Below are 14,561 nucleotides of genomic sequence, written 5' to 3' on the forward strand. Positions count from 1 at the left end.
CTCCTAGTGGAATACGTTTTATGACAGCTGCTGTTCCCCTGGCAACACTGTTGAGCAGCTTGAGCAGGGACCTCAGTCATCCAAAATTGCTTTTCCATAGGCAAATGATGTTACCTCTTGGAGCCATCACTCCCCCTTTATGACAGAAAATGGTGATTTCTTGCTATACACAGGGCAGCTGAGGGGATTGATGTCAATGAGAAAGGCTTTGGAAGCTCTAGAATACACCCGCAGAGTGCAGTTGCTGTTTTCCTGACATGTTGCTGCTCTGAACAGTCTCTGATACAGGGTGTGAGTGAAGCAGGAGGCTGACTGGAAAGATGTCCTCCAGCTCTGTTGGCCAGTACTAAGCAAGTGGTATATTACAGGAGCCATCAGTCTTCATTCTGGCTGTCACCGGAGACCACATTGGTGGTGGCTGCCAGTCATCACAAGCATCATTGCAGTCCATTGATTGTCCACAAAACATGCACAGGAGACCACAGGGAAGTGTAAAGACTCTCTTAGCTCACCTTTGCTAGCTTCTGGACCACTGAAAGTTTCAGCCTGACCAGGGTCTCCTTGAGAGTATTACCATGGTTCTGTTGTGAAGCTCCTCTTACTGTATATCTGATGGACCTTGCCATGTTCTTCTGCAGGAAGGAGCATTGGAAGCTGCTAGGCAACCTGAAGACCACAGTGGAAGGTTTGGTGTCCACTAGTAACCCGAATGTCTGGTCCAAGTATGGCGGCTTGGAAAGGCTCTGCAGAGACATGCACAGCATCCTGTACCATGGACTCATCCACGACAAGGTAGGGCACAGTCCTGCTGGCACTGCTGTCTGTCTGCAGCAGCTTCAGTGCCTGTCGTGGGCAGCTGGGACAGTCCTGTCTGCTGTGGTTTGCTTCAGTGCTCATAAATGAAATGAGTACAATGCTCGTAGCAGTGTGAGAAATGACTGAAGCAGGGACTGAGCAAGTCCTGTGTCTGTCAGAGGGACCTGGGCACATGTTTTTTCTCTCTCCTCCACCTTTGTGTTTATTCTAAGTACCTGTGCCACTTTCACTGAGGCCAACCCCTCTCTTCTTTATTCCTGCTAATCCTGCTGCAGCCAAGTGATAAAGTTGCATTTATAGTGAGTCAGCCCAGTATTGTGTGTGTTTGGACAACTCCCCAGCGAGGTCTGGCAAGAGAACCTTCACATCTTTATGTTTCTGGTCAGCTATGTTAGGAGCTGTCAGGCAAATCTGCGCTCTGTGTGAACAGGAGCCCTCTTCCCAGGCTCTCGCCATACCTTGCAGTTGCTTATCCAGCCATTCCCCCTTCCATGCCTGCCTGGAAGAACTTCTCTTTCTCACTTGTGTGCAGAGGCCTGAAGATCTCCCCTTCAGCTTGCAATTACCAGCACAATTAATTAACAATGGGAAGTTGAAGCAAGTCTGCAGTGTGTGCCTGGGGGCAAACTTCCCATCCGTGGCTCTGTCACCCAGAGAGAGATGCAGAGAAGAGTGATGCAGAGAGGGAGCAATGCAGAGGAGCCCTAGGCAGCTTGCACGGGCCACTTGGCATCCAGGAGCAGGAAAATCACACCTATGCAACGCTGCAGAGCTAATAAGCCTCCAGGAAGAGCCAGGCTGGCAGCTTATCCCAGCAGGGTACTTTGCTCCCTGGATTTAATAAGTTTGCAGTCAGCACTCATGATGGTGCTGCTCTGTTCCCCTTAGTCCCCAGGGACATGGACCAGAGACCTTCTTTGGGAGACTGGCAGAGAGAGGAGCTGCCTTTAACATGCGAGGAGCACATGTCCTGTCAATAGCCTTCAGCAAGTGAGACTGAGTTGTTTATATTCATCTGTCTATTAGTGACAGTTCATGCCAGACCTGCAAAGCAGGATGGTGCATTGCCTTCCTCAATGGTTTTGCTGTGGGACCTAGAAATGTCTCCCCTGCTTGGGCACGTGTGACACCAATCAAGCTAGGTAGAATAGCTGCAAAGGGAGGCTGGCAAAAACATGGTGACCTAACATAAGTTTTCCCATAGCTCGTGCAGCTAAACACTTCCTTCTACTTATTATTTTCTCATCAACTTTTTTCCTACAAATGGGAATAAATTTTTCTAAGTGAAAAAAATCCGTATTCGTGTGTTAAGAGAACAATGGTAAGAGGTTTTTAAACTTTTGAGTGAATTTTATTTATTTGTCCAGAAAAGCTCAAGTAGAATTTTGAGGACTAAAATTGCCATGTTAGTTCTCTAGTCTTAAAAAAACCAAAACCAATTCCCCCAAACAAATAAACCGTGTAACAGAACCCATTCCTCTGATGCTTGTGAAAGAGGAAATAAAGAGAGAAATTAAAAAAAAAAAAAAATCGGCCTTTTGGTGAAGAGAGATATTTTGGGGCTGTGTTTACACCCGATAGGGTGGTGAGGAGAACAGCAGCTGTGCTGCAGTTCCTCTTTAATGGGAAGAATAACTAAAAGCAAAATAACGTATGGTCTTAATAAAGCTGAGGCAAACAGCAGCAAAGAGCTGGTAGAAATGCAAAGCCAAATGTCTTACCTGGGGTGGTGGGCTGTGCTGGTGTTCTCAGTGGTGGCTTGCATCAGAAGAGAGCAATGTTTGCTGTTCTTGCTGGGATGTGTTTCCATGCTGCCCTTTGTGTCCCCTCACTGGGGTCTGACTTCTGTGGGGTGCTGAGGCATCAGGGCTCCCTTTCAGGGGAGGGTTTAGTTCTGGCAGGAAGGGGAACAGTGACTTGGGAAATTGGTCAACCTTGGCCTTGGCAGACCTTTGAAAGAGCAGGGATACATACAAGTCACTGCTGTGGTTGGAGTGACTGAAAGGACTCAGGCAGAGCAGAGTCCCCAGATGCACTTTTCTAGAGGTGCAGCTGGCACCTGAGGTCTGTTCCCATCTTCTGTCTGCCTGGTCATAGAGGTGCTGGCCCTGCTCCATGATCTACTGATGAGCTCCAGTTGGCCTCTGGGATCCTTCTTGTGTGGCAGCAGGGCTGTGAGCCCTTCAGTGCCATGTCCCGTCCCTGTCCTAAAGCCTCTGCTGTCTCCACAGCATGATGATCTGGGATCTTAACTGTTGGAAGAAGAGAAGCTCAGGAGATCTGTTGCTTGGTCACCTGTGGGCTGGCCACAACTGACAGATCCCCATGGGAGAGGAAGGGGACAACTTAACCTGCATCCCAGCAGTGCTTTTTGACTTGATCTTTTAATCTACAAAACCATGTTACACACTTGCATTTTTTCTTCCTCTGCAAAGCAGTGCTGCCCTTCCTCTGCCTATTTTCTGGCCCATCTTGCCAGGTTTCAGAGCTGTCCTCTCGTGGTAGCCAGGGTGCTAGCAAGGGATGTTGTCATGCAACTGGGACTTGGGTGGTGGTGTCTAACTGCACCTGTCCCAAGCAGGTGTGCTGCAGACAGAAGGATTACTGGCAGTTTGTGAAGGACATTCGCTGGCTCAATCCTGGCTCTGCTCATCACCTGGAGAAGGTGGGTTCTGGTGGGGTGGCCTTGTGGGGAAGGGAAAAGGCAGCTGGGCTGTGATCCTCTTCGGTGTGGTAGCAGCACGGTGGCTGTTGGCTTGCCCTGGGTGAAGTGGCTGCATGGCTTGTGGAGGCTGAAGCTGCCGTGTTTGTGCACAAGCCACATCCCAGGAACTCGGCGTGGTTTGGGCTGAGACAATCAGCTGCTTATTTCTGCCAGGCCAGGCTGCAGCTGGGCTGGGCTGGGTGCAGCGGCATCGCCGAGGGAACCGGCACAAATGGTGCTTGTGTGTGCACAGGGGGGATTCGTGCCTCTGCCAGTCTGTAAGGGTCTGGGCAGTCCTGCTGCTGGGTTGTGCGTTCACTGTGCGTTTGGTTGTCCCATTCCTGGCTTGTACCAGTGGCTGGCACCCAGGGATGCTTCTGGTCCTTGGCTGTCCCATGCTGATGTCTGTGGTCCCCACCATGGATGGGCACAAGGGCCTGACCACTGGTGGTCCCTATGTCCAGCCTGCTGCTGGGGGACCTGGGCTGTGACTCCAGTCCAGCTCTTCAAGCTGCAGCAGCTCAGGTGTTACTGTAACCTTCTCCAGTTACTGTGTCAGTGAGAACATGACCCTCACCACTGAGGATGAGTTGGATTTGGGAGCATAGGGTCCCTCTGGGTCAGGGGCAAGGCACACGGTGGGAGAACGTGCAGGGGAAATTCATCGTGCTGCTGGCTGTCAGAGGACTTTGGTCATTTGCTGACCTTTGAAGTGTTGCTCCTTCCTGGTGCTTTTGTCTCCTTGGTGGCTGGGGAGCTGCTGGGGCGTGTCCCCTTTCCTACCGACACTAACCAGCGCTAGAAAGCTGCCATTATAAGGGGACCAAGGCCGTGTGTTGAAACACCCCTTGCCTGCCTCTGCGTGCCTTAACCTGTGCCTGGTGTCCCTTTCCAGTTCCTCAGCCTGCAGGAGAGCAGCCAGCCCGACGCAGAGGGCAGGGGGGACCAGGCCATCGCGCAGCTGTGGCTGCAGCACAGCCTGCAGTGCCACTGCCTGTCGGTGCAGCTGAGGCCGCTCCTGGGGAACCGGCAGTACATCAGGAAGTTCTACACAGGTAAAGAGAAACGGGCCTTTCCCTGCTCAGAAATACCTGGTGGTGTTCCCGAGCTGTGTGGGAGTGAGGGGGGGGTGGCAGAAAATGTGGTTTGTGTGTGACAAACTGTCACCGTCAAACCACAGGGGTGAGAGGGACCCCCCCGAGCAGCAGTTTTGTCTCCCCAGACTCTGCCTTCCTGCTCAGTGACGCCCACGTCACGGCCATGCTGCAGTGCCTGGAGGCTGTTGAGCAGAACAACCCCAGGCTTCTAGCTCAGATCGACACTTCCATGGTGAGTTGTGGTCCTGGCTTTTACATCTGGCTCTTCACAGACTCCCTGTGGCTGTGGCTGCTTGTGTGAGGTCTCAGTCAGGGCACACAGGGCCCTTGGACAGGGGGGTGGACTTGGAAGGAGCAAAAGGAGCTCCAGAAGAGCAGAGTGACCAACTGCTCCTTATGCTACCTGAGTGGGCCTGGCAGCGTCAGGGTGGGGGAGATGGCTGTGTGGAGCCTCTGGTGGGCACCTGGGTTCTGGCTGTCACTGAGGATTTGAATATGAGGATCTGAGAGACAGTTCTTCATAAGAGATAGCTCTAAAGCCCTCTCCAGTAGTACCAGGCTTCAGGGCCAGCAGGCAGAGCTCCCAGGCTGTGCAGGACAAAGGGAACCACAGGACACTTGGGTGCCCAATCCTCCTGGTGACACCAGTGACCCCCCCCCTGTGCAGCCCCTCACCTGCTGCCTCTTCCCCAGAGGAGAGAAACAGCAGCTGCTTTCTTTACACAGAGCTCCCCAGAGGAAGGCAGTTAATGAGCCTTGGTTAAATGAGAGCTGTGTTCTTGCAGCTGGCTGGCACATCACTGCCATCTCTGTGCTCATCGGATCCTTCTGCTGGGACAAGAGGGATGTGTGACCGGGACACTGAAGGACACGAGAGCCGTCTGCCTGGGGTGCCGACCTGCCTGGATCATTTCACCGAGAGCCTGGTAATTTCCCAAAGGGAACCTGCTGTGTGGTTGTGAGCAAACAGCAGCTGCTTTCCTTCTGCACCGCAGTGTTTTTCCCTCCCTATCCTCTTGCCCCCAGGGCTGCCACATCCTTTGCTGGCTGGTGACCAGGAGCTCACAGGTCAATTCCTTTCCATTCCTTTGATGTGTAGCCCCATTTATTAATGATGCCACTTTTCTTCAGCTTAGCAGGAAGAGTGACAGTCCACCTCCAGTGACCAAGAGCCAGAGCTTCACTGCCCTCCCTGTGTCCCCGTACATCCCTGCTGCAGGTTGCACACAGCAGCGCTGCTTTGGGTCCTTCTCCAGCCTCCACCATCCAGCTTCCTCTGGCCTCTCAGGTAATGAGGGTAAGCTGGGAAACTCCAGATGGACCCAGAAAAGGCTTTGCCTTTTTTTCTACTCTTGGATTGGTTGTGGTGGATGGGTGTGAGACGATCTCTGCCTTCACTAGGAGGGAGATCCCTGGCCTTAGTGTGGCAATAAGCCTATGGCTTATTGCCATAGGGTGGTCTGCTTGTGCCAGGGTGTGTGACATCCTCCTCCTGCTTCTGTCCAGACAGGAGACCAGCGAGCTCCTCTGTGAGCTCCAGCACCAGCCAGCCACAGGACTGCTGCCCATCCACCCGGTCCTCCTCCTTCAGTGAGGGCAGGTCCCCTTTGGAGCAGTCTGGCTCTGTCACCCACTTCCACATCACCTCACCCAAAGATCCCTTCTCTCCGGCCAGCGAGATGAGCTCCAGCACCACCAGCCAGAGTGAAGACACGTGGACAGGGAGTCAGGATGATCCACAGAGTGATGCTAACGATGGCCCTGAGTACCTGGCCATCGGGAACTTGGGACGCCGGGGCCGGGCGTGCAGCAGTGCCAGCACCAGCAGCAGCAAGAGCAGTAGCTCCAAACTCTTCTCCTCCAGCAGCTCCCAGAAGCTGGACTCAGTCTCATCCCTGGGGGAGCAGGGGGCAAGTGGAGGTGGAAGCAGGGGCCTGAGTCTCTTGCGCCGGTCTAGCTTCTCAGAGGGACAGTCATCAGCTCCACAAGGCATCCTCAAGAAAAGCCACGTGCGCTCGCACTCTGACACCAATGTGGCTTCGGGGAAGATACATGGTAATGGGATGACTTTTCTGGGGTGGCTTTTGGGTGTGGGAGTCCTCAGTTCACGGGGAGCTGATGCTGGCCACCCCTTTGACTCCATGGATCAGGTCAGCAAGGGGAACAGTGGGCAAGTGATTGGGAAATTTGGTCTTTGCTCTTAGCTTTCCTGCCCTGCACTAGAGTGATGGGCTGACATGTTGTTTCCCAGAATGCCCTGGGCTGGTCTGTTACTGATATTGGCAGCTTTTTTAAAAAAATGACAGTGATGCTGTGGTGTTCACTGTCTTGGCCCTGCCCAGCTGGGGCCATGGGCCATGGCAGGGCACTGGGCTGGGGCTTGGGCTCATCGTACTTGTAGGTTGTCATCCTGCTGGTAACCTGGTGAGTCCTGCTGTACTCTTAAGTGGGTGAATGCATGATGGGGAGGAGTGGGATGTGAGGAGACAATGAGTCTGTGGGAGTCTGCTCCTTTAGTGGTGCCTTCATGCAGAAGTGGAGGTCCTTGCTGCGTAGTAACCAGTCTGTCTCTGTTTTTTCTCCCTTAACGCTGCCCTCCTCCTCCTCTGTCTGCCCAGGAGGCCTCAGGGATATCACCATTATAATAGAAGATCCAGTGGCAGGTTTGGGAGCCAGTATAATGGCCCTTCATTAGTGATCATCGCATCAAGTTCAGGATTTCCATCAAATCCATTAGTGTCCATTTAGAAAACAAAAACAAAAAAATCTTTCTTCCCTGTGTCCCAGCTGGTGCTTTGAAGGGTAGTCAGGTTTATGCATGTGACCTGACTGAAGATCCCAGCTTGGTTTTCGGGAGCAATGGACCAGACCCAGAAGAGTGCCCAGCTCCCCTGCATGGCATTAGGGAGCGCTGGCCACCAAGTCCCTGAGCTGCATCCTCTGCCCTTCCCTCCACCCCACTGCCTCAGGAGCCAGGAGAGGTTTCATCTCTCACCTAGTGAGTAAGGGCTGGCAGCTAAGCAGGTGTGGTCTTGAACATCTTCTTTTTCTTTGATTTAGTGGATCTGTAACATGGGGAGGTTAGATGTTGGCTGAGTTCAGCTGTGTTCCAGCCAGATGTGCTTTCACCCACAGCCAGGACTCTCTGGTGCTTTTCTGGGCTCGAAGCAGGTTTCCACCTGAGCAGAGGTGCTGGGGTGCTGCCATCCCTTTGCCCCACGTGCAGAAGAGTCAGCAGTTCATATAAAGAAGGGTTTTCCTTTGTGTCTGTTGAACGGTAGCGTTGTGCTTGTCGAGCTCACATCTGGGTGCTGAGGGCTCTGTGGCTGGGAAGGCTTCTCCTGGAAGTGATGGGGCCTTCAGACAGACGTGTCCAACCCTGTGTCCTGCTCCAGCAGAGGATGCCAAGCACTGCCTCACTTTACCCTTCAATAGTAGGCACTGTTGTACGTGTCCCCCAGGCTGGTGATCATGAGGTGGTTTCCATAGTGGTTTTCAGCAGGGTTGAGGCAGCTGTAGAAGACCCTGCCAGGCTTCAGCAATTAGCTGTGAGAGCCTCCCACTTTGATGGATCTTCTTTGTCACCCAGCCTGTGGGGTGGGTTGGTTCCAAGCCCCATCCTGGTGGCTGCTGCTTCATAGTCTCAGCAGGCAGATGCTGGTGTTGTTGGGCTGAGGAGCCTCCATCCATATCCAGGTTAGCTGGGAGTAAAGGGGAATAGGAGGTGGAGAGGACAGGGTTGCCCTTCTGTTGTGATTGGGATATCAGCCAGTCCCAGCCCTGTGTCCACACCTGTACATTACAGTCAAGGTGTTTTCAGTCTCCTTCAGCTGTCCTCTGTCACCCAGCCACTCTGGGCACTGCACAGAACACCAGCTGTTGTTGGTCTCTGGTCAGGCCAGCTCCTGGCAGTCCTCGCCGGCTCAGCCTGGCAGGGAGCTGCCCGGCGGTGTGTGCGTGGGGCACAGCTCTGCCCACAGCCTGTGTAGGTCACCTTGACCACTGCAGCCCAGGCTTGTGTGCAGGGAACCCTGCCTCCTAGTTGAGCATGTCCTTCAGATGCCTCCTTCCACTGTTGTCCAAGCACTTTGCAGGGCTGGGAGCTCCACAGAACCCTTGGTTGCTCAGGTTTCCCTTTGTCCTGATGCTCTGCCCTATGGGATAATTCTTCCCTTGGATATGCTCCAGCAGAAAGAAGGGGCTGGCAGAGGTGCTTGCTGGAGCCTGTTGTGTCCCCTGGTTCTGCTAGGGGGTAAAGAGGGGAAGGCTCAGGACTCAGCTGTTTCATGGCTTTCATAAGCTTCTCTCCTTTCCCCCTCCTCCTCTCCTGCCTGAAACCCCCCTTAGGTTTGTCCCCTCCTGAGTTTGCCTTCAGTTGTGGCATGGAGCAGGCCAGCCAAGCAGAGGATGTCCCTCCTTGCTTCCCATCCATTTGTACCTGCCTGTGTGATGTTGAACCCCTTCCATTTCATCCCGTGCAGTGGCTGGATTGCCTCAGGGATACTTATGTGTGCCTGGTGTCATCTTCCCTTCCAGAGTCCCATGGCGATCCGGGTGGAGGGCGAGGGCCAGTCTCTGCGTCCACCCAGAGCAGTGAACTGAGCACACCCAGCTCCCTCTACATGGAGTATGGTGAGTCCAGCCAGCCTCAGTGGGGACATGTGGGGACAGTGGGAATCTGGTCAGGTTCCTCCATCGGCTGTGGTGGCCTAAACTTCTGTCACCTGCCTGTGGGATGCTGGTTGGGCTTGTTTGCATGGGAATAGCAGCAGGTCCCTCCCTCATATGTTTATCTCTTGCTTTTCTAGACTCTGGCCAGTACCTGAGCTCAGGGGAAGGGATGTTCAGAAGACCTTCAGAAGGGCAGTCTCTCATCAGCTACCTCTCTGAGCAGGACTTCGGAAGCTGTGCAGACCTGGAGAAGGTGAGGGAGTCAGCCTGTGTGTGTTGGAGAACATATCTTACTGCAGGTTCAGTGATACTTCCTTCCACGGGGAAGACAGTCCCATAGTATTTCCAGCTATGGAACTGTGCACAGAACTTCAGTCTTGAGTTGTTCAGTGCTGTCTGGCAGCCAGGATTTGCCTGTCCAGCAGCTTTGCAATATGTGAGGGCTTCTCAGGAACACATGCTGACTCACCAGAGCGGATGTGTTGCATATCTTCATAGAATATCCCTTGTGTTTTGTGAGTGTTCTGATGCCCAAGAAGGCTTTAGTCTATAGGTTCTCAGTGAAGAGTCATACTTCATGACGTTGGTAGGGGTTAAGATCTTTCTACCACCCTCCACAAGTAGTAAGCTCTTTCCTTTCACAGGTAGGGAACAACATTTTACCAAGACTTCCTAGTTTCTCCATGGTACACTCTTGAAGGTTTTTGCCTTTGCCTTTCAGGAGAATGCCCACTTCAGCATCTCAGAGTCCCTGATTGCTGCCATTGAGCTGATGAAATGTAACATGATGAGCAGGCAGCTGGAGGAGGAGGAGGAAGACAGTGACAAGGAGATCCAGGAGCTTAAACAGAAGATTCGCATTCGGCGCCAGCAGATCCGCGCCAGGCACCAGTTCCCTGCCTGCCAGGAGACAGGCTCAGACAGTGGGTGATGTCTTTTGGCCTCATCAGCTGGTGGGATGTGGGTTTTCTGTCCATGGCCTGTCCTTATAGCTTCCTGCCTATTCATGGGAAACAATCCTCTTGCTACCAAGGTGCTGCAGAGATCTGTGAAACTCTGCTGCTATTGAAGGCTGCAGTGGGACTGATGTTACACGCTTGTAACACTCGTGTGCTGCTGCTGGGTTATGGAATGTCATTTCATTTGGAGCCCATAGTATTGTCCATCCTTGACCTCCATCCCTCTGCCCTGGCCATACCTGGCTATCAGCTTCTCCCTTAGCTATCAGCAGCCCTTCACACCACTTCTGTTGATGGCCTGGCTGTGTTGCATTTCTTCTAGGTCTTGTGGTGACAGACAGTGGGTCCCAGTTCAGCTCTCACGGCTCCATGCGGTTCTCTGACTCTGGCTCTGCAGAGGATGTGGAAGAGTACGAGATCCAAGGTAGGAAGGAATGGCTGCATTGGCTTCTTGTGTAGAGACAGACTTCTCCCATGTGTGGTTGTGTTGAGGTCAGTCCCGCTGAAGAAGGGCATGACCCTCTGGCCTTTAGGATGGCTTTCCCCAAACAAATGGCTGAATTCTGAGCACAAGCAGAGCAGCTAGTTTGCCTCATGTGGTGACGTGACTTTACGCTGAAATCCTCTGTAACCCTTTAGGGTTCAGTGCCTCTGGCTGGTAGGTGGTTTCTATTTCATTGCCTGGTCCACAGGGCAACTGTCACAGCTAGAGATAAATGGTAGAGCTGTCTTCCTCTCCTTCTCCCCAGGCAAAAGGAGACAAAGCTCTGACCACTTATTGCTTGGGTGGCAGTGGTGGGTGCTGGTCACATCTTGACCTGTAATATCTGTAATCTCTGCTTCTGGCAGCTTGGATGGCTGAGCTTATTGCCCACAGAAGACCTGTCTGGGTCTCTGGTTGTCCCTTTCCTTCAGAGCCTTGTTCATCCTCTGAAGTGGATGACTGACTTCTCAGCAGTTCCTCCATCTCACTGACTTTAAAAAGAAGATGGAGCAGTCTACTTTCCACCTATAAACTTCTCAACTCTTTGCTGTTGACAGCAAAGTCCTCAGTTCAGTCCCTGAGGGCTAGATTTTGGGCTCAGTTGTGAATTTGGTTCTGAGCATCTCTCACGTGAGTGCTGCTCCTGTATTATGCCCTTTCTCTTTGGCCTGGCCAAAGCACTGAAGTCAACTGTTTTGTCATCACCATGTTATGCAGATGGTAACGATGGATCTAACCTGATTCAAATGTCCAAGAACGGCCTCTCAGTGTCAATGGCTTCCTTGTTCTCAGGTAGTACCGCGCAGTGCTCCCCTGCGGCACGCGTGCCTGTGTGTGCAAGGTGTGTGTGTGTGTGCACGTACACACTTCTCAGAAATCTGCCTCATCTGGGAATTATGATCCGTATCATCCAGACATTGCAAAGAAAAGCTGTGGCAGGGTGATATGGCAGGATGGAGCAGTGAGGAGGCAGAGGAGCTCTGCCATGGGCTCCATCCTCCAGGGCGTTTTGCCGTGCAGTATTTTGGATATACCAAATGTGGCTGCTATGGTGAAGACCTGTCTTGCCTGAGGTAGGGCTTGGCAGGGCAGTGGCACAGCTTTGTGGCTCTGTAGCTGCTGAAGGATGAGCCTGTGCTGGATGAGGGCAGAGTCTTCTACGATGTGGGATGAGGTCTCCATCCCATGTGCTTTGGGAAATGTTATCCTGCTTAACTTGGCAGAGCTGGCATGTCGTAGTTCTGATCTGAACCATGGCCAGCTGCTCAGACTTGGAGAAGAATCCTTCCAGAAGGAAGTCCTGAAGGTAGAAGTAGTGAGAGCAGACAGGGCACAGGCAGTTTGTTCACCCTGGGCCCTGGGATCATGTGCAGCCAGGTTTTGCTTAGTGTTTTTATTGTTTACAGTACTACTAGATAATGCCTCTGGTCTGCTGGCTACATTTAAATAACCTTCATATGCTCCCTGTTTGCTTTAGCAAGGGGACAGCCTACGTGGGCTGCTGCTGCTATCTTCCTGTCAGGCAATCAGCACCAGTGTGTTGCTCCTGCTGTTGGTGCTCTGAGGTTCCTCACCAGTCCTGCTGTGTCCTGTGTTTACAGCTCAGGGCTTTAATTCAGAGGGCTCACCCTGGCCTGAAGCTGGCGTACAGGGGCTGGGGACTGTTCACAAGCCTCCTGGGGAGGCTTTCACCTACCTGGTGAAAGCATTGGCAGTGGAGGCCTTTTGGGCAGCTAACTGGAGGCTTTTGGGGAGTGTCCACAGTTACGGTTGGTGAGGGAGCAGTGGCCAGATCCCAGTGTTAGCCCCTGCAGGAGCCTGGAGTCAGGTTTGGCTCCTTTTGCAACCCCTGAGATGATGGCAGTGCCTGAGCAGGATGGCTCTGCCTCCCCGTCACACCTGGCCCAGGCTGCGCTGCACACACCTTGTTGTTTGCTCACCTCTTGTAGTGCAGGACCACACAGCACCTTCCTGCACAGAGCTGAAGGCACCAGAGCACGGCAGGTGTCTGGCTGGTGCTGTATGTGGTCAGGAGGCTACGTTTGCCTGAATTCCCTGTTCTCCTCAGCTAGAAGTCCATTTGCATGATGTAGATATATGGATTCCTTAGCATTTGGCTGCTTTCCTTTGCCTCTTTCCAGCAATGGATGTTGAACAAGGAGGGTTAAGCATCCATGCTGAACTCCAGTAGTGTGAGTCTGAATTTATGGGCAGGACTGGGACTTGCTCCCCTTGCTGCCAGGGCAGGTCCTGCTCTTCTTAGGGTAGCCAACTGCTCCAGAGTGGATCTCTCTACTCAGCCAGGCTGTGATTTCCTAGGCTTGGGTGTGTGGTTGGTGCCTGGCTGGGGTCGGATGGGCTCTGTCTGGGTCCACATAGCCAACCTGCTCGGGATGGAGAAGCAGGGACCTGAGGTGTGCCTCACCTAGCTGGGCACTGAGCCACCAGTTTGGGGGAGCTGCAAGCCTGTGTTTGAAGGTGGTGTAGTTGCTGCAGACCCCTTTCCTAGAGCACCCCAAAGGTACAAAACAGAAGACCTTCTGGGTTGAAGGTTGTGGCATTGTCTACTCTTCTGTCCTGACCTGTAGTACTTCCTTCTTGCATGCCCCTCTGCCCTTTACTGAGAGTCTGTCTGCAGTGAAGCTGGATTTCTGCCTGCTTCTGCTTGCCCTGTATTGCTGGAAAAGTATCCTGTCCCAGGGTCTTTCCACTGTGGAGATTAATTCCCAGTTAGGGTTTAACCTGCCAGAGTGAAAGAAAGAGATGAATGATGAAGGTACCCACTGGGTACTGTCTGGTACCTGTGGCTGGCTCCGAGGAGAGATGCAGAGCAGCCCCAGGCTGTTGGGGAGCTGATGGATTGGTGGCAGGAGCAGGACCCCAGTGTCCTGCACTGTCTCTTGGGAGATGGGTCTGTGGCCTCTGCAGAGGGCTGGCCCTGTGGCTGCTGGCCTGCTCTGCATGGACACTGCTGTGTCTCTGGAGTGCTGGGCTCAGGCTGACAGCCCTGGCTGGGCAGTCACTGACAGGCTGTGGCATGGCCACCATCTGACCTGGCAGGTTGCAGTCAAGTAGAGAGAAGGGCTCTGCACCCCGTTGCTAATCCCCTGCAGCATCTATATTGTCTGTAAAGAGCTACTAAACTTTCTTGCTAACCTTGCTGTCCTTCTAGCTCCTCTGTGCCTACTGTTTCAGGCCATGTCACTGCTAGGACTTGGTGTGTGACCTGTAGCAGCAGCCACTTGTCTCACCCAAAGCCCAGGCTCATTGTTTTCACAGCATCCCATTCTGTCCTTTCCTAGTAACTCTGACAGGCAACTGATTAGACTGCACCTCTCCTTGCTGCTCTGTGCCACTGGTAGAAGTTGATGCTGTAGTCCACTTGCTTTAGAAAAGCTTGTTGAATTTTACAAGTGAAGCTTTGGTTTGAAATTAGTGCATCCCTTGCCCTGCCCCATCTGCTCCATCTTGTCTGTTTGTGATTCAGATGCAGACATCAAGAGGAACCCAGACTCCAGCAGGAAGTCCTTTCTCTCCTCAGAGTCCATGTACGTCTTCAACTTGCAGCAGTACATCTTGGTACCAAGTTTCCCTTCCTGCCCAGCTCTGCTCTTCCACGTGCATCAGCTCCTGTTCTGCATGGGAGGGGACATCCCTCCAGCTGGGTCCCAGTCTTAAAATTTGGGAAGTAGCAGCTGTAATGATTAGGATGAGTCCCATGTTACATGATCATGAGGTAGATACGATGTGGACTGGTGTCAGGAGACATGCTCATACTTCCTCATAGGTAAGAGGCTGGGGGAAGGACCTCTCATATCCTTGAGTATCCT

General features: G+C 52.9%; 1 protein-coding gene across 1 annotated transcript in view; it reads left to right on the forward strand.

Moving 5' to 3' along the window:
• KIAA0226 (KIAA0226 ortholog) overlaps positions 1–14,561 on the forward strand; it is a 20,430-nt gene that overhangs the window by 885 nt on the left and 4,984 nt on the right. Inside the window, exons 2-14 of the mRNA XM_009999769.1 lie at positions 643–792; positions 3,398–3,481; positions 4,416–4,575; positions 4,743–4,849; positions 5,403–5,543; positions 5,749–5,905; positions 6,124–6,672; positions 9,154–9,249; positions 9,426–9,541; positions 10,010–10,211; positions 10,570–10,671; positions 11,449–11,523; positions 14,219–14,279. Of these exons, the coding sequence (XP_009998071.1) occupies positions 754–792; positions 3,398–3,481; positions 4,416–4,575; positions 4,743–4,849; positions 5,403–5,543; positions 5,749–5,905; positions 6,124–6,672; positions 9,154–9,249; positions 9,426–9,541; positions 10,010–10,211; positions 10,570–10,671; positions 11,449–11,523; positions 14,219–14,279 (1,889 nt within the window). The 5' untranslated portion in view covers positions 643–753. The remainder of the gene's footprint in view (positions 1–642; positions 793–3,397; positions 3,482–4,415; positions 4,576–4,742; positions 4,850–5,402; positions 5,544–5,748; positions 5,906–6,123; positions 6,673–9,153; positions 9,250–9,425; positions 9,542–10,009; positions 10,212–10,569; positions 10,672–11,448; positions 11,524–14,218; positions 14,280–14,561) is intronic.

This window comes from Chaetura pelagica, unplaced genomic scaffold, assembly GCF_000747805.2.
Source record: "Chaetura pelagica isolate M959 unplaced genomic scaffold, ChaPel_1.0 scaffold20, whole genome shotgun sequence".
Lineage (NCBI taxonomy): Eukaryota > Metazoa > Chordata > Aves > Apodiformes > Apodidae > Chaetura > Chaetura pelagica.